This window comes from Stegodyphus dumicola, chromosome X1 (genome assembly GCF_044657685.1).
Source record: "Stegodyphus dumicola isolate Sdum_Otavi_A_Nest chromosome X1, ASM4465768v1".
NCBI classification, from domain to species: Eukaryota; Metazoa; Arthropoda; class Arachnida; order Araneae; family Eresidae; genus Stegodyphus; species Stegodyphus dumicola.
Window position 1 is genome coordinate 104,309,210 of NC_140780.1, and position 26,222 is coordinate 104,335,431.

Sequence of the window (26,222 nt, forward strand, 5' to 3'; positions counted from 1 at the left end):
TATTTGAAAAATAAATGCAGAACAAAATTAAAAGTGAATCCTAATTTACGGTTAGAACTAAGTGAAATAAGACCAGACATAAAGAAATTGATCGCTCTTAAACAGGCCCAAATTTCACACTAAATTTCAGAATTAAATATCATAATTTATATTTTGATAATTAAAATGGTAATTAAGTTTTAATCTAATATTTTTACGTGTGCATATTTAATACAAATAGCCAAGAGGTTGTGTAAATTAAAAAAAAAATTAATATTTCTGAGAAACTGAAAAATATTCATTGTAAAATGTCGTGGTGGTACTAAGGTGTCTCATTTTTTTAGTAGATAGTCAAAAGATTGAGAACCGCTGGTTTAGAGAATCATATATCTAATAATGATTTTGTGCTGAAATTGTACACAATATTATGTATGTTGATATTTTTAGATGTAAGCTTTTCTGAAAAGATGTCGAAAAATTACCTATATTTCTGTTTTCAAAAATTGGTGTATAATTAGCAGTACAATTAAATTGCTGAAACATAATGAACCCATTGATAGCTTAACCTTTTCCCTTTTCCTTGTTTTCCAGTGTTATTCAGTGGAAGATGAAAAGTCTGCACAACTTAAGACATAAAAATTATGTATATTTTAAGATCATAGATTTAAGAGTTCAGATCATAGAATAAAGATCTTTAGCTTTAGATTTAGAAACAGGAGAAAGAAAGAAAGATAATTTTAAGGAAAGCAGTGAATTTCTTTTTGGCATTTTTTGTAGAATACATACTGTATAAAAATAAGTACCCCTTTTCAACTATACTCTTGTTCTAAAATTTGTAGGACTTCACAAATGGGTGTTTTGATGAATGAACTTGTAGAATGAGAGCAAGGTGTTTGAGTAACATGTTACATAGAATAATTACTATTATATACTATTAAACAAATAACACTACTAACTGTTATATATATAAACTACAGCTGATTGTAATAGTGATGTCTAGCTAAGTAATTTTAATTTAGGCTTGATTCACTATACTAGTCATTAGTGTGCTTGAAAATTAAACAGTTTATCACTAACTTTTCCTTTTTTTTTCCTGACATCATTGTAAAAATATTGTATTTGTTTGCTAGCTTATCTTTAATTTAAACCAGAATCACTTCTGTTTTCATCAAATAATCACCTATATTTTTACTTCGTAAAAATTTATCTTCAAATGTAAGGGGGTCTTGCTTTCGAGCAAGTACAGTATTAAATATATTTTACTTTTTTATAAGAAGAAATTAAGGATAAAAGGCATTAAAATTTATTTCATTTTTTCAGCAACCGGTTTATAGTATTAGGATTCACAGACAGATTCCCTGCTTCTTCCACATTTTTCAATTTTATAAAATCATTACTTCCTAATCAATCATGCAGTCTCCCCCCCTATGATATTCACAAGAAACTTGTGAATTTTTAGAACTTGATGTTGGAAACGGATAGATTGCTAATATACTTTCTCCTGATAAACCCATTTCACTGAACAACTGCATTTATTTAGCTCCACAGGTTTATTACAAGTCATGATACATAAATTCTACTAGGGAAAAAAATATTCTCTAGAACAGTTGCCTAGATACAGATACATTTACAGTACAGTTGCAATGTGCAATGTACATCACAGTCCTACCACCTTTTGGTTGTTATTATGTGGAAAGTGGTGTATATTCCTCTCTGTTTCATTATTTCCCACTTCTTCGACCACTCCCAATTGTAACCAGCCTTGGATTGCCACATTATAGTCTTCAAAACGGTCTTAAGTTTCTTTGTAGTTAAGAGCATTTTTTTTCTGAGCAGTGTCCTTATTGAGTGGTAATTTGTTCTGACCATTGACCCATTGCAAAAGGATTTCATATCTGCCATTGCCATTTTTTTCAAGGTCCTATGAAATTGATCCAATACAGCCATTTCGAATTCTAGACAGACTTGCTTTCACTGGGATCAGTTATGCATAAAGCGTCTGATTTCCACAAATTCTCTAAATTATTGCTGTGGATTAGTATACTGGTTATCAAAAATAAAATATTTTGACATGAAATTCAAGTGTTTATCTTGCCCATAACCGTCCCGAGTAGTGTCTGTACTGCAACAAGATCTGATAATAGTGGAATACATTCCCAGTGTAAAGACATCCAGCATAGTCAGCTCCAGCCGCAAGTTCGATATGTAGTGAGTCTTTTCCTACATCAGTAAGACTGATGCTTTATCCTGTAATTCAACCAACCAAGGTCCTTCTTAAACACGAGTAATGTATTCACAAATAGCCTGCTGCTCCTGAACTTGGGTTTGAAAAGAGAAATTCTGTTTAAATTACTCACTTTGTAGCATTTATGTTGTTTTCTAGAGCTAATATCACCAAATACAACATGTGTTAAATTTTCATTTAATTGAGCTCTCACCCCCATTTGATTCATGGTAGATTTAAGAACATAGAATGACAATGATCCCATGTCAAATAAAGCTTTTACTGTTTTTTTCTTCCCATTTGCTTCAGTGGACACAAGCAGAGTTTGTAGAACTTCTGTTTAGGTTTGTGTAGACAACATATTTTCATCAATCTGAGAAATCTTTGAATTAATCTTATCAACATTAGACTTTACTCGAATTTTATATCAAATATTAGCCTTGCAGTTTTTCCAAGTAATACTCAATTCTCAAGTATACAAAACAGGCTTTGTTTTAGCTTAAAATATCCTTTTTGTTCTTAAAAGACATTTTTAGGTGTTTAAACAATCTTGAGAATATTTGTTCTGCCCCAAAATACACAAGTAGGTTTCATAACTTTAGTACCCTAGCCGTTAGGATGAAAATATGACCATATTTAATGTGAAACTGTATTTACTTGAAACCGGCTTTGGATAAAGAAATTTATTCTTCACCTACAACTTTGCAAAGAAAAAACAATAACTGAGATAGTTTATTGCCCATAAGAGGCTTTTCTTCTTTATTGATCATTGGAGTATGTAAACAAACCCTTAACAAATTTTCAGGATTGAATAATTCCACTGATGGGAATAATATGGAGGCATACTTGTCAGTGGTTATGCCAATGGACTCTGAAGACCTCAAATGTGACTATGTATGACCTCAAATGTGACCTCAAATGTAATCTGTCATACAGCTGCTTAGTATTCATCTTTGCTTTCACATTCATAGCATTTTTACGATGAATGATAGCAGTTCTCAAAAATAATACTCTACAAGTAGCTCTTTGTGGCCAAACTCTGTTTTTAAGCTATCAATGAACTCATTCAACATTGTTGGTCCGAAAATCACACTTTCAATTTTTCTGCTGCCAAAATTATTCAAAAAACATCTTCCATTGGAGAACTGGATTTTCTAGAGGCATTTCACATTCATAAAACTCTTTCTGTTCTAGTTAACAATCCTAATTCCAATCCAAATTTTCCGTCGGCCTTTAAAGAAATCATGTTTTAGTTCTGGTTTCACCAACAGATGGTGCCACGTGCTTATTCTTGTCCAGGCTTTCTTATCTTATCTAATCATTATTTCCTATCTTGTTCATTTGCGGTTTTGCAGCTGAGGATGGTGGTTCGGTAAAACCATCGAAACTAGTCCTGTGAAAATTTTGTAAATATAACGCTGATTTTTGTTGTTTGACTTCTGAATTAGTATTTATTCGGCTTGTTATTGTGTCTTAATTAATAAAAATACTGTTTGGCAAAGAGTTCATATTTTATTTCAGTTTTGTTCCGAGTATTTTATAGTTTTGTTATATTAAATCTGAAATATTATAATAAAATATATATGGCATAGCAAAATGCATTACTTCTGTATTATATAATACAGCAAAATACACAGCATAAAGTTCAGCAGTGAAAAACCATCTGAAGCAAAATGTATGTAAGAGAAAGGTGTGCGATGTCCATTTGAACCAACTAAACTGTGCTAGATGATAATTTGTCACCATGAAGATCTGATGACGGAATCTCATCCCTTCTCATCTGCCCTTTAGATAGGGAAGAATATAAAGAATTTTTACCTTCCCCGTGGCATATTTTTGTGGTTGATGTTACTGGTATGACATTGGGCTGGTGATCAGAAGTTCTGAAGTTCAATTCTTGATGAAGCTTTCACATTTGCAGCTTCAAAAATTGTAATAGCTCTACAAAGTCATCAATACCAATGCATAAAGTGTGTATGAATAAAGTTCAAATATCTATTCACTTAATAAATTGTGCTCTTTTTTTAGGAAAAACAATTATTCTATAGAATATGTATGTTCGTAACTTGTCCAGAATTACATTTCTTAGCTTTTTCAACAAATTTTGCAAATGCATGTTACACTTCACTAGCCTCACACCATGTGATCTCAGGTGAATCCTTTTCTTTAACACTCTGCTTTTTTTTTTATTACCTAAGGTCCAATACGTTTTGAATTATGACAGCACTGTCACTTAATTCTTCTATAATAGTTTCACAAAATGGGTTTTTTTTTTTTTTTTTTTTTTTTTTTTTTTTAGTTCTTTTTGGCCATTGACAGTGATGCATGTCTCGATTACAGTGGAAAAAAGTTTAAGCAGATAGACAAGAACTTCTCTCTCCCCATACTGAAATATTTTTGTTTCCCCTACCCATTTATTCAAGAAAGCTTTAAATGGATTAAAACCATAATAAGAAATGCAAGTTTATCTAACTGCAGAGAGCACTATTCAAAATATGTATCTGCCCTTTATCCTGAACTAACTGCTATGCAGCCAGCCTTCATCTGGCTTTTAAATGTACCAGAAAAATTTCTAAAGGGAACACCAAACATTAAATTTAAAAACTGCACAGAATTTTACAATGCAAAACTTAATAAAAAAATTACCATGAAATAAGCAATATCACTTAACACAAATATTATTTATCCTAATAAATAAATTAACCAACTTCCCATTACCTTCTCATAACAAACATCCAGTGCCCAAGAGAAATACTAAATTAAAGAACTTTACAGAATTATCACACTCATATTTCTGAGTGGAAACAGTGATATATCAGCAACAATGGCTGCATGCTATTATTGCTGATATAATGAGGGAGGATTATCAATTTGATGCAATTTCATCAAAAAAAAAAAACATAAAAATAAAAAAAAAATCTCATTCAAATTTTGAAAAAATCATTTCGAGGGGCACTGGCTCTTGTCTAGGTGCACCTATGTACCAAATTGCATAGCCCTGGGTCCATTAGCTTACTTCAGCATGAAAGAACGACACACACACACAGCCAGACTCTTCCTTTTATTGTATGTACAGATACTGTATATTATTATTAATTTATTCATCTTTCACATGTTTTAATAATTGCATTTAATTTTTTATTATGTATTGTTTTATGATTTGACTACTTATTACTGATATAAGATTTTCATTTTACTTAATTAATCAGTATTTTTAATTTCTATGTTGTTAGTTTATAAATTTGTTCTTCACTCCTCAGCAGCATTCATATGGCACTTCTAATTTTAGAAATCAAGCCTTGGTCTGAATTATGTTCATATGGTTGCTTTTCAGAATTGTAAAGATTTGGGAGTTGCTTAGAATTTTACGAAAGGCCTTGTCAAATTTATTATCATTATATTTATGATTGCAAGTGAATAGCACCTTATTTTCATGATTTTTGCCAAATTCTGACTGTATGTTTATGTCTTCTTCATATAGACATTCTCATTGGGAGTATGATGAAATTCCAGGCTGTGCTGTGAGGCAAATAAAAGTAATTTTTTAATACTAGTAAAGGAGAAGGTAAAGGAGCTGTAAAGCAGTGTGCTGAATATAATGTGCTGCCAGCTAAAATTATTTTAAACTATTATCTTAACCTTTAATTTTGGTAAGTCCTTTAGAGTTGAAGCACTGTTTAAGTTAAGGAAAATTAAATTGTAGAATCAGAAAAAGGACCACCAAAATAAGAAAAATTAATGAAAGTGTTTAAAAAATTTTAGTGTAACCTTATTTATTATGTTCTACTCATACCAGCTTCGTGTGATTAAAGCAGTCTGAGGGTAAGCCAGTTCAGATGGACTAACTTTGATTGTAGTGTTGGGGTTAGTTGTTTGCATTGTCTAACTCCTCTTTTATTAGAAAATAGTTTTCCTTTGGTGCCTTGTTGATAGTGTTATTAGTGATGAGATTTTTTGTCCATTTCCTAACAAAAGCCAAACTGAATATGCAGTTCCTTTTTTTTTTTTTTTTTTTTTTTTTTTTGTGTGTGTGTGTGTGTGTGTGTGTGTGTGTGTATGTGTTTTTGAAATTGAGTTATACGTTTTAACTGTCCCACAGGATAAAAAGCTAAGTGAAGACATAAAAAATAATGTGCGACAAAAATTTGAGTAAATGAATATTTTTTTCTAAGTCGTTATTCTTAATGTACAAATTTTACTTATAGAGCAGAAGACAAGTCATCCTTTTCTGCACATTATTTTTTTATTTGCAGAAGAATTTTTTCTTAAATAATTATTCTTTAAACAAATAATATGAAAAATGCTCACATGATAAATAAACTTCTGTATATTTATTTTCGGTTGATAATAGATTTAGTTTGCATATAAATCATATACAGTACAAAGTCTGTAATCCGGACTTGTCGGAATTTCAGCCATTCTGGATTAGGGGTTTTTCCGGATTAAAAATCATCAATTTAAATCTGGTAAGATGGCATGCAGAAATTATGCAATTATGATCTAAAGGGTATCAAAATTTACAAAAAAAAAAGATTTAATATTTATTTGTTTACTTTATTAAACATTTCTTTCAATGTAAGTTGTTTAAGTTGCTTCCTTTCTTGTGCTAATACTTTCTCTTTAATTCTATAAACAGACATAATTTCTTGTTAAGTTCAAATTTCCACTGTTCAAGTCCTGTAATTGCTGTGTCGAGAATACTGACTAACTTGTCAATCGAAATTTTTTCATTTTCAATAATCTCTCTGTCACTTTCTTCACCATCGGAAGCGGTATTTTCTGGATCTAGAACCATGCTACAGATTTTGCTGTCCGTTAATTGATTGACGATTGGGGCATTGTCGTTGCAATGAAAAACTTCTGTTATATCATCTTCATTTATTACCGCTTCTCTGCATTTCTTTACAAAATCCAATAACTGGAAAATTTCACCTTTAGTTTGTGATGTCTGAAAACCTTCAAATTCGTGGCTATCATCTTAATCATCCTCACTATGAAATATGGTAACTAGCCATAAATTATGCCAAGCATGTTTTTACATATCTGGTGGCACATCCTCCCAATGCACATGCATAAATGCCCATTAACGCCCATGCATAAATGCATTACACGCATGCGTAAAGCATACAAAAAAAAGTTTGTGGCTTTGAGGTCTGGATCATAGATCATTCCGGATAATGGACATCTGGATTACAGACTTTGTACTGTACTGTACTGTATTATATAACCATTGTTAAATTATTTTGTACAAGTACAGTGTATGGTTTTCCCAAACTTCACACAGTTATAGAGTACTTTAAAAGCAATCTCATTTTGCAGCTTGCCTTCAGAAATAAAGAAAATACGGTCTAAGTAAAATATATATTATTAATTTCATGTAAATGCGAAAGTATTGCATGGCAGAGCAATAATGTGTTGCCATTATAGACAAAAGTTTCGCAGTTCTAATCAAAGCGTGATCTTTTTTTAAATACTTATTTTTACTTTGCGTATGAAATTTATTTATAAAAATACTTCTTTTTTCCTAAAGAGATAACATCAAAAAAAAGTGTGACAAAAATTGGAATTGCATTTATTTTTACTTTGCAAAATGAATTTGTGTTCAAAGAAGAATGAAAAAAATTATGTGACCTGAAAATTTGTTTAAATATATTGGATCTTTGAAAATGGTCTTGCATTTTTAGTGAAATAATTTATCGAACATGTATATTGGTTTTCAGTTTGCAAGATTTTCCATTATTATTTATTTCAGCCTTTTATTAGACAATACTTCCTCTCTGGTAAAACTCTTCTCTGTTGTGGAACCAGTTTTTAGTAAAATTTTCTATATTGTCATATTTGTGACCCTAAAGAAAATTATTTAATAACTGAAATAAGACGGTTTTTCTCCTGGAGCAATAATCATTGCATATGATGATTTGGTATGATCTCTCAGCCATACTCCTGTACCTTTCTTTGAGTCTCAAACAGATGTATGAAATTTTGTGTTGCCATCGCATGATGCCACTCTGTTATGATTTGCAAGTGATAAGCATTTTTTCCTCAATTCATTGCAAAAATGATCTAACTCAGGTAGTGCTATCTCGCCATTTAATATTTGGGGCTCTTGTAGGAACTTTGAATAGATCCTACCAGATGCCTGGTAGAACCTTTTGTGGATATAATCCTTGTTTTGTGGTGTGTCCTAGAGATTTGCTGGGGCAGAAAATATATATATAGCTGGATAATATTTGACCATTTTTGTAGAGAACTGATGTCTCTTATTACCAAAAATCTTGATGTATTCAAAGCAAGATCTGATGTACATTAGCTCGCTTTTGGCTGCTTATCTCTTTCTAATAAACCATGGTACCAAATGATCAGGCTTAAACCTGCATTTTGATGTTGTCCTCAAACTTTTTTGCCAACTTTTACGCAATAATCTTGTCAGTTGGACAACCTTTGCTAATGACACAATTTTGGAGTTGCTTGGCAGTTTGATGAATTTAAATAATATTTATGTTTTGTAGCTCTAGTCCCATCAGTGGCTGAGCAGTAAAGTCATTGAACACTGGTAGTTCGGTCCAAGGTTCAAATTCTGGAAAATAGGCTAACTGCATGGGCTTTCTGTGGTTTTGCCCATGTGTAATGTGTATATGAGCCATTTACCCTTAGAAAGTCCTCCACGAAGGCATACCTTCTCTTAAACAGATAGCCCTCCAGTGTTTTACCGTAATCTAATAAATAAAACCAAACATGTACTATAGATTAAGTTTCATTATTTTTTCTGAAAAGTGCTTGTAGACATTTTCAAATGCATTGCCTATAAGGCTTCCTATAATTATGTGGGATCTGTTATCTGAAAATGGTGAGATCGTGGTCATGACTGGTTTTACTGCATGTTCTTATGCAGTTTGTAACTGTTCTAATAACTCTTTTTCTTATATGTAATTTTACTTACTTTATATGTTTTTTAATATTTAGAAGTGTGATATATGCTTTTATTCATGTGTAAAATTGCCCTGGTTAAATAAAAGTCAAGGAAGAGTCCACAATATTTTTTGTTGTTTCAGATCCAGATTGAAAATCAATTTCAGTTGAACATTTTACATAAACTTTTGGAAACAGTAGCTTCCAATGTTTTTAGGCCTGTTGACATTCTTTTAAAAGCTCTCTTTTCACAACCAAAAGATTTAGTAAGTTAACAGATTATTCATATTTATTCCATATGAATTGTATGTATGTTTTTTGGTAATTAAAAGAAGTTTGTGGCGTAATAAAAAACTTTTGTCATAAAACTGGTTTTTTTTTTTTTTTTTTTTTTCCTTAAGTGTTACATTTAATGTGTTGTATTTGTTACCATTTGTGTATTGAAGTTTTCCATTTGAAGTACAAGTAAAAATGGATGTGGCAAGTTTTTCTTTTTTCACATCAAAATTTCATTATGCTGTTACTTTAAAATACTTGATGGCATATTTTTAAGCATAGATGTGTGTTTCAGAAGACTTGCTTTATTGCAATTTTTGTGATACAGGGCAGAATTCATACTTATTATGTTCGTAAGTAATAGTATTTGGGGGCATGTTTATTTTTACTTAATTTTTAAAACATTGATTAACTTTGCATTAATGTTTCTAGAACATGCTGTCCAATATGCACAAATGGATGTGTATGGTTTTGACTGTTCTTCGAGTGTTGATAAGTCAAGCAAATGAAGAAGCTGTTTTATCTCGTTTATCTGATATGGGTATAACTATTAGGATATATAAGTTAGGCCTTTCTCCTTGCTTCAGATGTGAAAATGAACAAGCTGAAAGTTCTATTTTTGATAGCTCCCTCTCACCAAGCATAACATTTGCAAGGTAAGTTTTCAAATTTTAATTAATGTTTTGTTGTATACCTTGAAAAAAAAATAGTATTAAAGGAAATAGATTTAAAAAGCACTTATCAGAATTTAGTAGAATTTAGTTTCTGTGTTTTTTCAGTCTTGTGCATCATATCAACCACACTACCTGTATCATTTTTGCATATAAATTCTAAATATTATTTGAAAATTCTAAATTGTGTCTTTCAGAAAATTGAATTTAACAATAGTTTGATGCTAATTTGTTTAAATGATTAATATACAAGGTGCAGTTACTCATTTTCAAAGTAGCCTGACACATATTGTACTCAACACTAAATACAGTGAAACACTGTTAGGTAAGTCATTGCCATGGATTCATTAAACATGTCTCATTACTTCAATGCAATGTCTTGGAAGTATCCTCCATGAATCAGTTGAGGGTCATTTATAACATCTGCAATCTCCTAATGAATTTCTGTTTTAAGACTTCATGCCAGGTAGAGCTGAGTGAAAATTTAAGCTATCAAATTATAAGGTATTTCTCCCACTTCCCTAGCGTGCCTTCGTGGTGTAATGGTAGCATGCTGGGCCGGTATTCCAGAGGTCCGTGGTTCGATTCCCGGCAAAGGCGGTTGCATATTTTTCATCTTTTCTGCTTACAATCAACCCAATGACTCTACAAAATACTTCCATAAAATTGTCTATTGATTTTCCTGATCAACTTTTTCCGTAGTTTAGTGATCTGTAATTGATTTCCATGAAGTTTACTGCAGCAAATGTTTAATGGGGGAAAAGCTCAAGAATTCATTCATATCCCCTTGACATTGACAGCCTTAAAAATGCAGTTCATGAGAAGATTGTGAATGCTGCATAGAGCAATCTAAGTTCCATCATTGGAGATGATAGCAATGCCTTAATTATCATCTATAATATGTTGCATTGAATATCTAATATGTTATATTGAAGAAATATGCTCTTTTGTGAATTTGATACTATGATTTATCTATGTTGAGTTGCATTTATTTCTGCATATGATAAATGTGTTTTCCTGTTTTTAAAATGGCCTATTTTGGATAATGTTAAATGCTGTAGGGTGTGTAATTTTAGTCTGAATATATTCAGTGAAATATCAGCAGCTGGTTTCATGTAGTGCATATTCAAAATTTCTTCATTAAACAATTATTGCCTAGATGAATTGGAAAACTTCTAAAAATGAATGAAGAAAAATTTTACCTTACCTTCAGCTGTCTTCATTGTCACTACCCAAGTAACACCAGAATTTTGAGAAAACGTCATTAATTTTCTGATGGTGTTCTGTGCATTTAGAATGTTGCATGTGCTACAGTGGTGTGTGTTACAATCATCTTGTTAGCACATACGTTGAAACGTACAATGCTGGTACTTTTCAAAATGTTCCCAACATGTATGATAAAGTACATTCTGCATGATGTACTTAAGTGGTGCAGGTTACAACCATGCTCTTAGAACATACTTTAAAACATTTTATATAGATACCTTTCAAAACATTCCCAGCATGTGCTGTAAAGTACTTTTTACATGATGTGCTGAAGGGATGCATGTTGCAACTGTATTCTGAGAATGTACATTAAAACGTGCAAGACTAGTATTTTTCAAAACATTCCCATGTGCTACAAGGTATTTTCTATATGGCGTGCTAAACTGGTGCATATTACAGCTGTGTTTATAGAATGTACACTGTGCAAAAAAAAGGGGAGACAGTTCTATATCTCCTGTTCTACTGGGGCGATTGACAAAATTCAAATTGCATTTTTCATGTCTCGAAAGCTTGACTTGGGATATATATTAGTTTTATATATATCACTATTCTAACATAGGTATTTTGACACAAAATTGGACTTTTTCTGAAATTAAATACCATTTTTTCCATACTTTGATTTTACGACTCAAATTATGCCTAGATATTAAATTTTGTAAAATTTGGTGTGAAATTTACAGAGAAATTCAAAAATTTATCCTCCTGCAATTTTTTCAGTTTTCGGCAAAAATAATTCACTTGGGGAACTGCACTTTGCAGGCATGCTTAGAAATACGTCTGCTTTAAGATATGGTAAACATTTTATAGATTGTAATTCACAATTTTTTTTGAAAAATATATAAAAATTAATTTTAAATACAAATTTTAAAAATAAATCATAAAAAATTGGGGGAATTTTATTTGGAATGAACCTCAATTTCGAAATGTGAAAGGAAGAATCAAATACAATTAATAAAAAAGAGAGATTAATAAATATATACCTAACTGAATTAACATTGTGGAGCTAAAATTTTGAGAGCTAATTTTTCAAAAAGTACTCGTGCGATTTTTACATAATCTGGTAGTTTTGCATAATTTGAGTCGTAGAATCAAAATATGGAAAAAAAAATTGGTGTATTATTTTAGCGGACTTTTTCTGATATTAGAACAACGTTATATATAAATCTAATACATATCCTAAATCACGCTTTCGAGACATGAAAAACACAATTTCAATTTTGTCAATCGACCGAGTAGAACGGGAGATATAGAACTGCCGCCCTTTTTTTTCGCAGTATATATTTCTATGTACTACATTAGTACTTTTTTATGCATTCCCAGTGTGTGCACTTGCTACTCATGTTCCATTTAGATCAGTTCTTAGCATTCAGGGATAAATATTTATTCTAAAAACAATTTTATTCGTATAAAATATCATAAATAAAAAATGTATTTGTTACAAAAATAGCATAAAATAGTATATAAGTTGTGTAGTACATATTTAATAAAATTGCCCAATTTCCAAAAATATTTTTAAAAAATTTTGTTCCCCCCCTCAATGAAATGGCTTCTATGTGCTATTTTTAAATTAATCATATAAACAGTGCAAGATTCTTTAAGAATAAAATATTAAATTGTCTTATTACGATGCAGCTGGAGCAAAAATATTCAGTTAAAATTTGTTGAAGATTTTGGAGCAAAACGTAGCATAACTACTTAATGAATTACATTCAAAAATTGATGGTTTAATCATTTATCACAAGTAAGAGATCTTTTCTTTAAATAAAAAGCAAATACTTCTTATAGTTTATTAAATTAGAGTTATAAGATATTTTTTCCCTCCTTTCCGCTTGCCTTCGGGGTTTAATTGGAAGCATACTCAACACATGTTCAAGAGGCCCATGGTTTGAGTCTCTGCAAGGCCACTGCACATTTTTCATACCTTCTGATTCTTTGCAATTCAAATGTGTATTTCTGTTACTTCTCAAATTCACATACAGAAATAAGTGAATTGTTATAAAATTACATATTCATTTCTGTGATAAGTGCTGAAGCACATGGTTTTTTTCTTCTTGGTTAAGCCTAATTGTTGTGTTTATGCAGTATTGCTTCTTGGCAGCCATCTCATATACAAGCACAAAGCAAAATGGCTCATTGTAATAATACAGAGCCAAAGAGGCAAGTATGCTCTGACAGCAAAAAGCAGTCGGCCACCACTCCACCAACAGAGCAGGACAAATGAGGATATTTCTTCAACAGAACAGGTCATTTCACAAATGCCAAATAAGCACATTCTGACAAAAGATGACACTAAATAGAGTACAAGAAGTGCTTGATTATGCCACTGAACTTGACAGCTTATTAGCCACATACAAAATATCCAAAAAAGCAAGTAAAAAGATCAAATACCACTTTCTGAAAGTTCTTAACCTTGTTACTGATAAAAACTGTAGAATAGTCAAACTAGAAGGTCAGCTTGAGCAGACCAAAAACATTAAGGACTATGTAAAAGGGATAGTAGCAATGGAAAAACCAACATACGCTAGTATAGCAAAAAGACGACTCTCTGCTTCTAGAGCAATAACTCAAAAAAACAATAATAAACAGGAACAAGAATACGTTAACTTTCTCTATCCCAATAAGAAACTAACATCCGACGAAGTGCAAGACAAAATAGTGAAAAACATAAACCCTGCAAAAATCAACATAGGCATCAGAGCAGTTAGGAAAGGAGGAGTTTTAATACATGTCAACAAAAAAGAGGATTTAGACTTATTAGAAGAAGCCATTCAGGAAAACACACAGTTAAAAACCATAGTTGAGACCAAACGACCGCAGAAAACAAACTCTAAGATAGTTTTATATAACATCAAAAAAGATCTAAATAAGGAAGAACTACAGGAAAACTTAGTTACCCAGAATAGAGACTGGAAAACGCAAATATTAACATTCTCCTTTCAATGAACGGAAAATTTGGGAAACACTGGGTAGCTTCTATTGACCCTACATCTTTCAAAATAGTAATGAGAAATAAGAAACTAAACGTCCAATGGACCAGAAATAATGTTAGAGAATTCCTCCAAATCACGCAATGTTACAAATGCCTAGGCTATAACCACTCTGCCAAAAAAACTCTACAGAAAATATGAAGTGTACAAGCTGCGGATCTGAAGACCATCAGAAAAAAGATTGCAAAAAGTAATCCCCAATCTGTGTAAATTGTCAAAAAATCAATGTAAAATTTAATGCAGGGTTAAACACCTATCATGACAGTCGTGACAGAAAATGTGCATGCTACTTAAGAGAGTTACAGAAATACAAACAAAAAATAAATTATGAGTAAAATCCAAGTTCTTCAGATAAACCTACAGCACTCTTGGGGTGCAACTACATACTTAAGAGAACATTTAGAACAAAATAAAGATATAAATGTAGTATCTACACAGGAACCCTATCATCTTCGAGGATTCCCCACAAGATTCGGAAAATTCTACGCAACACAAAATGCCAAAACAGCAATCATTCTTATGGACCAGGCACTCCCTGCCTTAGAGGTCATTAGCACAGATAACATCACAACAGTGCGAATCGAAGGAAACCACTCTTTCCTGGTTGTTTCTGTCTACTGCCCTCCATCACAGGAAATTGAGCCTATATTGGCCTCGCTAAAGAACTTAATCAAAACAAATGATTCTATCTCAGTTATAATCAGCGGGGACTTCATCAGAAAACACCCAATTTGGAGTCCCACCGAGCCAGACCCAAGAGGTTTCAAAATCTGTGAATTGCTAGCAGCCACGAGGTTAGCCGTCATTAACAACCCTGATAGCCCTCCTACCTTCTCTGGTTCCAGGGGTAGCTTGTGGATTGATCTCACTTTTATTTCGGAAAGAAAATCCAATTGAAATTTCAAATTGGAAAGTCCAGGAGGAAGCAAACCTTAGTGACCATAACTATGTCCAATATGACATCGATAATGTAGACTTACAGAGAAAAAACACCAACAAGATGAAACTAAGTCATATAGACTGGATGACATTCAGGCAAAAACTCACAGAACAATATTCTGCAGTTTCACTACCACATACCGTCATGGGAATAAATAAGCACATAGAGATCACCACAAAACTCATTCATGAAAATTATGAGAACACTAAAAAAGTCGGTAAGTCAAATAAAAACAACAATCACTATAGAAGCAATCCAAGGTGGAATCAGGAGCTCACGATTATAAGAAAAAAGGTACAAGCCTTTAGGCTGCGGTACCATCGCACCTCAGGAGACATGCGCACCAAAAACAGAGTCATCTACAAAAGGGAACAAGCTATTTATAGACGAAAGATCTTAGAAGCCAAAGGAGCCTCCTTTGACATATTCTGGGAAAATCTTCATATCTCTTCCCCGTTCGGATAATACTATGATATCATTAAGGGCAAATGTCTAGGACCCCTACAACTAAGCTCAATACTCAAACTAGATGGGACACCCACATCAGTTGAAGACACTATTATAGAAATTATCAATATCACTTTCCCAACGATACTCAAGACGAAGATACCCCCACATCACAGGGAGATAAGAAGATCAGCAAGCAGCCCTCCAAACACCACAAATGATCCCCTCTTCACTACCACAGAAATTCGAAAGATCATAGAAACTACCAAAAGGGGCAAAGCCCCAGGCTTGGACAAACTCAATATAGACTTCGCTGAAGAGTTGCGAATTGCAAATGAAGACCAACTAGCATATCTCTTTAATGCATGCCTTCAAAAAGGCTACTTTCCAGATGCCTGGAAGAATGCTGAGCTTATTCTTTTCAAAAAAAGAGGGCAAAGACAGTAAGTATCCGAACGCATAATAGACCTATCTGTCTTCTCTCCACCTGTTGAAAAGTCCTAGACAAACTAATAACCAGATGTTCCACTTTCCACCTGGAGAAAAACCACCTCATGATAAAAGTGCAATACGGTTTCACAAAGGGAAAGAGCACCATCGAGGCTCTTCACAATTTACAAGAGCAAATGCACTATAACAAGCAGCGAGGTCTCCACACGTGTGTTATCTCCTTAGACGTGGCCTCGACTTTCAACCAACTCTGGTGGCTCTCGTGCTTCAAACATGGGAAAGGCTGAGAACGCAGATTTATTTATGTTTGTTTTTATTGTTTTTGGTTTTGAAGATCCCGGTGCTTTGTTTTCACTTAGCTATTTTATTTTCAGCGAGAGTAGACCCTTTTTTTCTCTTGCTTTCATCGTGCGTAGTTTGCTTAGTTTTAATTTCTGTAGATTTATATATATATATTTAATAATTATCTTTTTCTAGTTGATAATTAATTGTAAATATTATAGTATTTTAATTATTTTTCTTATAAATTTTTAAATTGTGTAAATGGCTCGGAGAGGCCTCAGCATTGCCGAAGCAATGAGAGTTTCCTTTTTTCGCCCGGTTTCTTTTGGAGGGTGTAGAGTAGCAGGCCTCCCCGTGGTGCATCCTGGGTTATGCTAAATCTGCTACAGAGATCAGATTCTACTGTTTTTAAATCGTAGGCAAAGTATTTTACTGCAATACATGCTTCACAGCAATGCTCACCTATCGCAGCTCGTGCGCCTCAGTGTGTTCGCTTCGGACACACCCACAAAATGGAAACGGTTTGTGCAATCTTTGTAACATTATACCTGCATACTCTCCTATGCCTAAATAGACTGCCTACAATTTTTTTTTGGGGGGGGGAAATTCCAACTTTAAAGTGTAGCGTGCCGGAAAGGGTTCATACATTTGTGGCGGTTTGTGCTTTTTCTTTTATATGGGTGAGCCATGTGAGTTTACTGTCCAGGTAAGAATCTAGGTATTTAACACATTCCTTACGTCTGATAATCTGGTTACCCAGATACAAATCTGCCAGCTTCCATTTCCTGTTCCATTGGAAAACTATGACCTCTGATTTTTCAGCAGACAAAGATAGGCCATTTACTTCACCCCAGTGTGATACTTTATTCAAGATTTGCTGAGCTTGATTGTGTAGGGTTCCAGTATTGAAACCCCGTAGTAACACAACAAGGTCATCTGCATAAGCCTGTGACAGGCCGGGCTCCTCCCTTAGAAGTACTAAGAATGATTTGAATACCAGGTTCCACAGGAACGGAGAAAGAATAGCACCCTTTAGTAATATCTCTCTCTACTTCACAGTCAGTGAGACTAACTCGGATATTCCTGTTTTGAATCATAAAGATGACCCATCTATACTCATGTCCATAAATTAAGGATAAATCGGAGTTGCGCGGAAATCAATTTCTAAAATAAATATATCACCTGTAAAATCACTACACACATCTTCAAGAATCATATGCAAATTTCAGGAAGTAACCAGATGACACCCATAGTACTCCACAATGATGAGAGTGTAAGAGAGTGATATATAAGGAATACAGGCAGAGAAGTAAAATTATTCACAGGTGCTTTATAAGCATTTCAGTGCAATAACCGAATAGGTATAACACAAAGGACGCATTTGGATGATTTTTTACGTGGTAGAATTATCGGCCGTCTGGAATATGGGCGTATCCAACTGGAAGTATCAGACGAACTTGGAATTGCACAGAGTGTCATCTCCAGGCTTTGGCAACAATTCCAAGATGATGGTAATGTGAGTAGACGTTACAGTACAGGTCACCCCAGAGTTACAACGCCGAATAAGGACCGTTTTTGGCCATTTACCATTTGGCAGTTACCAAACTGCCAAATACCATTTGGCAAATTTTGATACCATTTGGCAGTTACTGCCAAAAGAAACAGGCAGAGAACAGCCTCAGACCTGTCTCGTCAGCTCTCTTCAGCCACTGGTATGACAATTTCAAGGCAGACCTTGTACAGATGCTTAGGGCAGATTGGTCTATATGCTCGTAGACCTGTCAGATGCGTTCCACTTTTTGCAACTCACTGTTGCCTGTGGTTAGCCTGGAGTAGAGAGCATGCATTGTGGACACCGCAACAGTGGGCTTGTGTGATGTTTTCTCACGAGTCCAGGTTTAGCTTGCAGTCTGATTCTCGCCGGATTTTCATATGGAGAGCTCCAGGTACCCGTTCCCACCAAGAAAACATCATTGAATGACACCGTTACGGTGGTGCAGGAGTTCTCATTTGGGGTGGAATTATTCTGGGTTCCAGAACTGACCTGCATGTTCAAATTGGAACCATGACAAGCCAAATCTATCGGGACGTCATTCTGGAACAACATGTACGTTTGTTTCGAAGCGCCATGGGTGCACAATTTGTGTTTATAGATGACAACGCCCATCCTCACCGTGCGAACATCATAAGCGATCATACATCATAAGCTTCAATCGGAGGATATCACCCGTATGGACTGGCCAGCATTCTCACCGGACTTGAATCCAGTAGAGCACGTGTGGGACATGCTTGGCCGGCAAGTTGCAGCCCGTCAACCTCCTCCTACATGTCTACCAGAACTTCGGAGAGCATTGCTTTTTGAGTGGTGTAATATCCCCCAAGATCAAATTGATAATTTGATACTCAGCATGTCTAGGCATTGTACGGACTGTATTGCATCGTCTGGGAGACATACAATGTATTAACAATCATACCAACCATGTAATATTGTTTTTTTGTAAATATTTTTTTTTTTTTTTTTTTTTTTTTTTTTTTTTTTTTTTTGTAATTTGCTCCAGAGAGAAAAAATCACTAATTTTTTTAATAATATTAAACATATAGCATCTGTGTTTGCTCTTTACCTTTTGTTTAATTAATAAGCTTTAAAAATAAGTCAAATTTGTTTTGCTTCTAACTCTTCCTTTGCCTAATTTTGCATTATCTGTAATTTATGGACATGAGTGTAGTTATCATAGGGTGAATATGACTTCCAATGAAACTTTTATGTATTTCCTCGAAGCCGATGTTATCAAAGGCTCCTACAATATCCAGTAGAATTCCAATGGTAAAGTGTCCGTCTATAATTTTTTTTTTCTATTTTCCACACCAGTTGGTGTAGAGCCGATTCAGTGGAAAAGCCAGGTCTAAAACCGTGTTGGTCTAAGGTAAAAATATGGTTCAGATTTTTATTTGACTGAAGGTGCCAGAAAACCAATCACTCCAACAACTTAAACTGGAAGGATGTTATCGTGATCATTCTAATTGAGTTTGGTTTCTCATATGTATCTTTCCCTGGTTTGGGGAGAAACACACCTGGTGAAGTTCTTTATACCTTAGGAACATATCCTAAAACCAAGCTTGATTTGAATATGTGCACGAAAATGTGGCCAGAAATGTTCCAGCATTTATTGAGCAGAATTGGGCAAATGCCATCGTTTCCTGGAGATCTAAAGAGAAGAAATACATCTAGGGCCGTTTTAGCCTTTTCGAAGTTGACTATTGTTTTAGCAAAATCCAAATCTAATGGACTATGAAGGAGTTGCAATAAGTTTTCATGGGGGTCAGAGGTGACACTTGTGTCCCCCAGGTGAAAATTCAACATGGTCGATAGTGTATCCAGAGGGTTTATAGCATAACTGCCATCTGGTTGCATAACCGATGAGAGTTGAGATTCCGAGACTTCTTAAGAATCTTATGTCCTCTGGCAGCCTCATGGTAGGACTGAATATCTGTGCAGAAAGATCTCCACGAGTTGGATTTGGTTTTCCTGATTTCACTTTTAAATTTCCTTTGTAGGATTTTAAAGTTAGACCAGTTGACATCAGATTTATTTCTGACTGCTTTCCTGTGAGCTCTCCAAACCTCTAGACGGAGGCTTTCAAGCTCATTGGTCCTCCATACTCTCTTGCTAGAGGAGTACTTCCTTCGTTTGAGAGGGCATAATGCATGATAGGATTCAATAATGATATTTGATAGGTTGTTTGCTTGGAAAGCTCTTCGATTGAACAATTATTGTCTAAAGCCTGAAGGTTAATGACATTAGAAATCAGGGTGTCCTTATAAAGGTCCCAATTTTTGTTTTTAATGTTTCTGAAAAATTCATCTGGAATTTCATCCCTAATACGAAATTGTATAAGGCGATTGTCTGAAAGTGAGGGATTGTCACTTACATGCCAATTCTCAATAAGATTATAGATATCAGATGAAGTTAGTGTAAGGTTAATGACCTCTTCCCTTCTTCTGTTGACAAAGGTGGGGCGATTTTCCCTGTTTATCCAAGTTAGGTTGGTGTTCATTATAAGTTCCATGAGTTTTTCTTCTTTAGGATTGGTATCAGAACTGCCCCCATGATAGGTGGTGAGCATTAACATCACCACCAATAATCATAGGAATATTGTTGATTTCACAGAAACTCACAAGATCTATAAATTTTTGTGGAATATTGAGGTCATAAGCCATGTAAACCGAGCAGAAGCAAATGTTTCCTCTTAGTGAACTGTTTATGTCTTTGGTTAAAATAGCAGTCACATCTTCAATTGGTCCTTCTGACGAAAAGAAGTGTATGTTCATGGGCCTACCAAGGATTTTACCCTTGTAGACCCAAGGTTCTGGAATTAAGGCAACAAAAGTGCCTTCTTTACCTAATTGAGCAGCTAAATTGTATGAAGCTGCCCTGCTATGTTGCAGGTTTAGTTGACTAACCTTAACCATTAAAGCAGGTTAAAGGAGAGTTAAGAATTTACCCTGAATGATTTTAGGAGAGACTTAGTTAAAAGTCGCCTCCTTAACCCACGACTTTCCTTGAAGTCTTGACAGGGGAAACCTATTCAGAGGTCTTTCCCCGAGCCTCCAAAGAAGGCTCTGGTTCTGACTGCTTTTCGATCTTCCCTTCTTCAATCAGCTGTTTCCTCGGAGGATCCTTGGGTGGAGGAATTGACTTCCCCTGTTGCCTCTGCTCCTTCAGCTGTACGGAGCCGCGGGCGCCACGGAACAGCTTGAAGTTCTGGTCTTCCAGGTAATCCATGAGCTCAAGATCCACTCCCAACAGCAGAGTGTTACCTCTGTCTTCAGGAATGACTGCCTTGATGGCGATCTTTTTAACATCCAGGCCATTGTTGCAGGCTTCAAGGAGCTTGACATTATCTTTTGGTGACTTGTTACCAGGAAACCAAGCAAAAAACCTTTTCAGGGGGGTCTGTCCCCGGGAGCCGTAGCGTGATAGCCGGGGTGGTTTTCTTCAGAGCCAGGTAGATCATTGATTAGGGTCTTTAGGTTCGTCCACAGTCTCTTGATCCTCACACACAATGTTGAGTCTATTCGGCTGCAGGACTGTCTTGTGGACTCTACAGGTGGGGATGGAGCCATCGATAATTCGGTCATCAATCACAGAAGTGATAAAGTCCGAATCTACCAACGTTATGTCTCTGGAGTCATCCTTGCAGACGACCTGCAGAGTGATTGCCTTCCTCACAGCTTGACTACAATGACAGTTACCCATTTAACACCACCCAGGGGCACGTGTGACTTAAGTATGATCACGGACACGGGCAACATTACCCCCCCCCCAATAAGCCTCGTAACTAACATTGATAACTTTCTGCATACATTGCTCACTAGTTAAATGTTCCGTCTGCTGGCAATTTAATCTCCATTTGCTTATCTCTTACGGTGACACATTTTGAAATAGAGCAGTTTGGATAGTCTGCGTTTTTTCACTGTATAAATATAAAAGTTCATTGGTCTGATATGAGTCTAATTCAAAAGGATGTGAGACGAAGGGTAAACTTCCGCAGGAGTTTTTAAAAATTTGTTGAAGAACACATTACATGTTTTCACATTGCACCGTCAACTGATTGTTGGCTATGAAAAATGCTTCCAAATACTTGAAATTTAAGTCTATTAAGAATTATTTTTAGGCAAATAAATAATTGATTTCTGTAGCTAATTTTGTAAAACTAATTGGGAATTCTGGGAAACTAACTTAAATTTGGGGAATGTTCTATGCTCATTTGTGTAAAATGGTAAATGTTCTAGAGTGGCACATGCTTATTTCGTATTTCATTATTAATATTATGTTAAATAATCCTAAGATAGGAATTCTGTGCTGAGGAAATAATGCAGGAAAATTTGAATGATTTGTCTTTGGAATATTCGTCTCGGAAAAACGTAATATTTAGAAACATTAAATTACAGTTCTCAAAAATGCATGAAAATTTCCTATTATGCAAATTTTAAGTTATGTAAAGTTATAAGAAAATGGAACAATTATTTGGGTGTAATTTTCTATTGAAAAGGGGTCAATCCTCATTAAATGGGTATTATTAAGGAATATTTAACTAATGTAATGAGTATTTTATAAAGTAATTTCTGTATTCGAGATGGATGAAAGTTAAAATATTCGAAAATAAAGCCGAGATTTTGGTAAAATATCTTTTGCTGTTTCTTTGGTTCCTTCTGTGTATTGATAATGATATATTGTATAAAGGTACAGGAGTGTTTCACAAGATTTTACTCGTAAATAAATGAGTTGGTAAATAAATTAATGAAAACTGACATTCATGAAAGAAACTACTGGAATAAGAAATTAAAAAAATAGACTGTATGTGAAGCTCACTAGTGAATTAAGTTGGAACTGAAGAAATGTGTAACATAATGCACTAGAATAAAAGTATATCAATAAAACAAAATTTCAGGAGATGAAATGATAACCAATGGGTAATATCATTGAACGCTTGGTAATTCACATCTAATTCGTTACTGGAAATGTTTATCTTAGGAATTTCTTTTCTACATGTAATGTAAATAATCTTTAATTTAACTTGAAAGTTGTCCATGAAGGCAAAAATATCTGCACTTAGTGCAGGAAAAATGTAATAAAGAGAAAATTTGTATATTCGGGACATTTAAAGTGTAAAAATAATGATAGGGATGCATTGCATTTGGGGGGGACTAAATTAAAAGTTATTAATCGTTCAAAATAATAAGAAAGATTTATGTTTGTGTACATGAAGCAGTGAATATTGTTCTAAAATTATGGATGAAATCTGAGATTTGATTTTGAAAATTCCTAATCCATCAAGCTAGCAGAATGGCAATCTAGGCTCGGAACCTAACATTGAAGTGCTTAATAGCATGCATTCAGGTATAAAGAATATAAAGTAAATATCCGAATGTGCAGAAAATTATAAAGTTCGAAAATGTGGGTGAAGTTAATAATGGAGTAAAATACAGTAAGACCCTGCTTAATGCTGTCTCGTTTAGCGCTGTTTCGGTTTAGCGCTCTTTTATTTCAACCCGGGGATTCTCCGAAATTGTGCGCAGCGCTAGGTTTCCAAATAACATATGCGAAACAGTGTAGTTGTGTTTCTTGCTTTGTGGACGCATTTTTATCATTTGAAACATTTGTTGACATTATTGTAAGTTTAAATTTGTATAATACTATAACGATTAATACAGTGACAAATATTATGATCTTTAGTTTTTATCATGGGTGATAATAAAAAACAAGAAAAGAAAGCAACCAGAAAAAGCATTTCACTGGAAACTCAAATGCAAGTGATTAGAAGATTAGATTCTGGTGAACGTCAATCTCAAATTAGTGCTGCACTGATTTTGGCAACTTCAACAATAAGGACAATTCTTAAGAATAAAGAAAAAATACTGTCATCGGCAACTGCAACTAGAATTACCCGTTCTAGAAATAACATTATAGAGGAAATGGAAAAACGACTGTCTATATGGATTGATGACGAAATTGAACGCAATATGCCATTAAGCCAATCTATCATAATGCCTTCTTGACAAAAAGGCAGAAAATTGGAAACCCAGAATAGACTGAATGATCTGACTGAGAATTTTATTTGTTTTTAAAAGTATATGCGTTTATATTGTTTTTATTTTTGTAAGAAATAAATGTTTGATTTTATTTTTATTAAAAAAACATTATTAAATTTAATGCCTAACCATTTTTTTATCTGTCTTCCCCTAACCCCATTATTTACATGTTAAGATAGCCTCACTTAGCGCTGTTTCGCATTACGCTCTACTTCGATGGAACGTATTCCCCACGTTAAGCGGGGTCTTACTGTATTAGAATTATTGATGACAAGACTAATGAGAAATTGTAGAATAGACAAATTAAAATAGTACTACAAAATATACGCTAAGGAACGGATTTTCAAAGAAGTAGATATGAATGATAGTTAATGCTTATAAAATAAAATGCTTAATTGAAAACTATCTGTATATTTAAAAAATTTACACATGTAAATTTAACTTAAATAGTAAAATAAGTCAAATGAAAAGCGTGATAACTAGCAAAAACTATTTAAAAAAAAAAAAAAAAAGAGTCAAAATTTAGAGTATGTTCGAAATTAAAAGGAAAATGAAGTGTGAAAAGATGTAAAAATTACATCTAAAAATTAATTAAAAGTTCATGTGTATGGTGTAAAAATATAATAAACAAGTTAAAAATTAAAGTAGTTTAAAAATTACAAAAGTTAAAATGTACAAAACAAGTTAAAAATTACATCTAAAATATCATATATAAGATCAGAAAATATAGGAATTAAGTTAAATTTAAGTGTACGTTTGAAATTACGAAGATTAAAATGCATTAAAGTAGTTAAAAATTAAATGAAAGTCATGCATGTAGTGTGAAATTATCATAAATTAGTTAAAATTCAGAGTATGTTGGAAACTACAAATGTTAAAAAACAGGAAAGAAGTTAAAATTTGCATCTAATATTAAATAAATGTCAGGTATATGATCTGAAAATATGGGAATTATGTTATAAATTAAGACTATAATGCAAATTACGAGCGTTAAAATGTATGAAAGAAGAAAGTTAGACGCATGAAAGACGAATTTTCATTAAAATTAGTTTAAGAATATGCGCACTAAAATACAGGGTGCCCAAATCAAATTTACCTGATTTGGAGAGGTCGCTCTACTTAACAGGGAGTTTAAAAGCGTAAGAAAACTGTAAAAATCGATACCAATACTCACAAAGTTTTTATTAAACAATCAGTACAATTCCACATGAGCTCCCTTAATAGCTCTGAGAATGTCCAGCCGGTAGTCCAGTTCCAGCTATGTCCGCTGTAGTATTTCCGGAGTCGCAGTAGCAATAGCCGCGGTTATGGAGGCACAAAGGTCTTCAATATCACGGATGCTGAGCAGACTTTGTCTTTCACGTAGCCCGAAAAGAAGAAATCGAGAGGAGTTACTTTGGGACATCTTGCCAGTCAGGCAATTGGGCCACTGCGTCCTATCCATTGGTTAGGGAAAGTTGTATCTGATAATGCTCGAATATGTTTTTCCCAGTGATGAGGGGCCCCATTTTGTTGGAAGATAACAGTTGTAAATGCTGCATTTGGGTATTGTGTAAATTTGTAACATGTACAGGTAAATGTTTTCCGTCACAGACGTCTCAGCAAAGAAAAATGGTCGTATGACTGTGTCATGTGATAGAGCACACCAGACATTGATTTTGGGGCTGCTCCGTTCCGATTCATGTAGTGAATGGGGATTTTGTGAGCCACAATTTATGTAGTTGTGCTTATTAATGTTGTTGCTCACATGAAATGTAGCTTCATCTGAAAAACAGATGCGGCTTAGAGAATCGTGTTCATTTTCGATGCAAGATAACATCTCCACAGCAAATGCTGCATGCTGCAGCCTATCATTTAATTGCAGTTTCTGCACAGTCTGCATTTTACATGCATGCATCTTCAGTTTTTGATGCAGCACATCATGAATAGTTGATTGTGGCACAGATAAATCAAAAGCTGCCTGTTTGATCTACTGACGAGGGCTCCAAACGAAAGCTTGTCGAAAATCTTCCACACGTGAATCATAATGTGAACGCCGATCACCTCCGGATCATTTCTGTACACTTCCCGTTTCGAGAAATGTTTTATGCCACTTTTTTTGTATTCTTAGCCTGGGGTGGATTTCTTTTATAAACTGTTTGAAACATTCTTTGCACTTTTACTAAGGATTCGTGTTCTGCATGCCAGAAAACAATTTG

General features: G+C 34.1%; 1 protein-coding gene across 3 annotated transcripts in view; it reads left to right on the forward strand.

Annotated features, from left to right (window-relative positions):
• htt (huntingtin) overlaps positions 1 to 26,222 on the forward strand; it is a 595,026-nt gene that overhangs the window by 340,606 nt on the left and 228,198 nt on the right. For all 3 annotated transcript variants that reach the window (XM_085807902.1, XM_085807903.1, XM_085807904.1), the window contains exons 29-30: positions 9,256 to 9,378; positions 9,821 to 10,044. In XM_085807902.1, the coding sequence (XP_085664028.1) occupies positions 9,256 to 9,378; positions 9,821 to 10,044 (347 nt within the window). The remainder of the gene's footprint in view (positions 1 to 9,255; positions 9,379 to 9,820; positions 10,045 to 26,222) is intronic.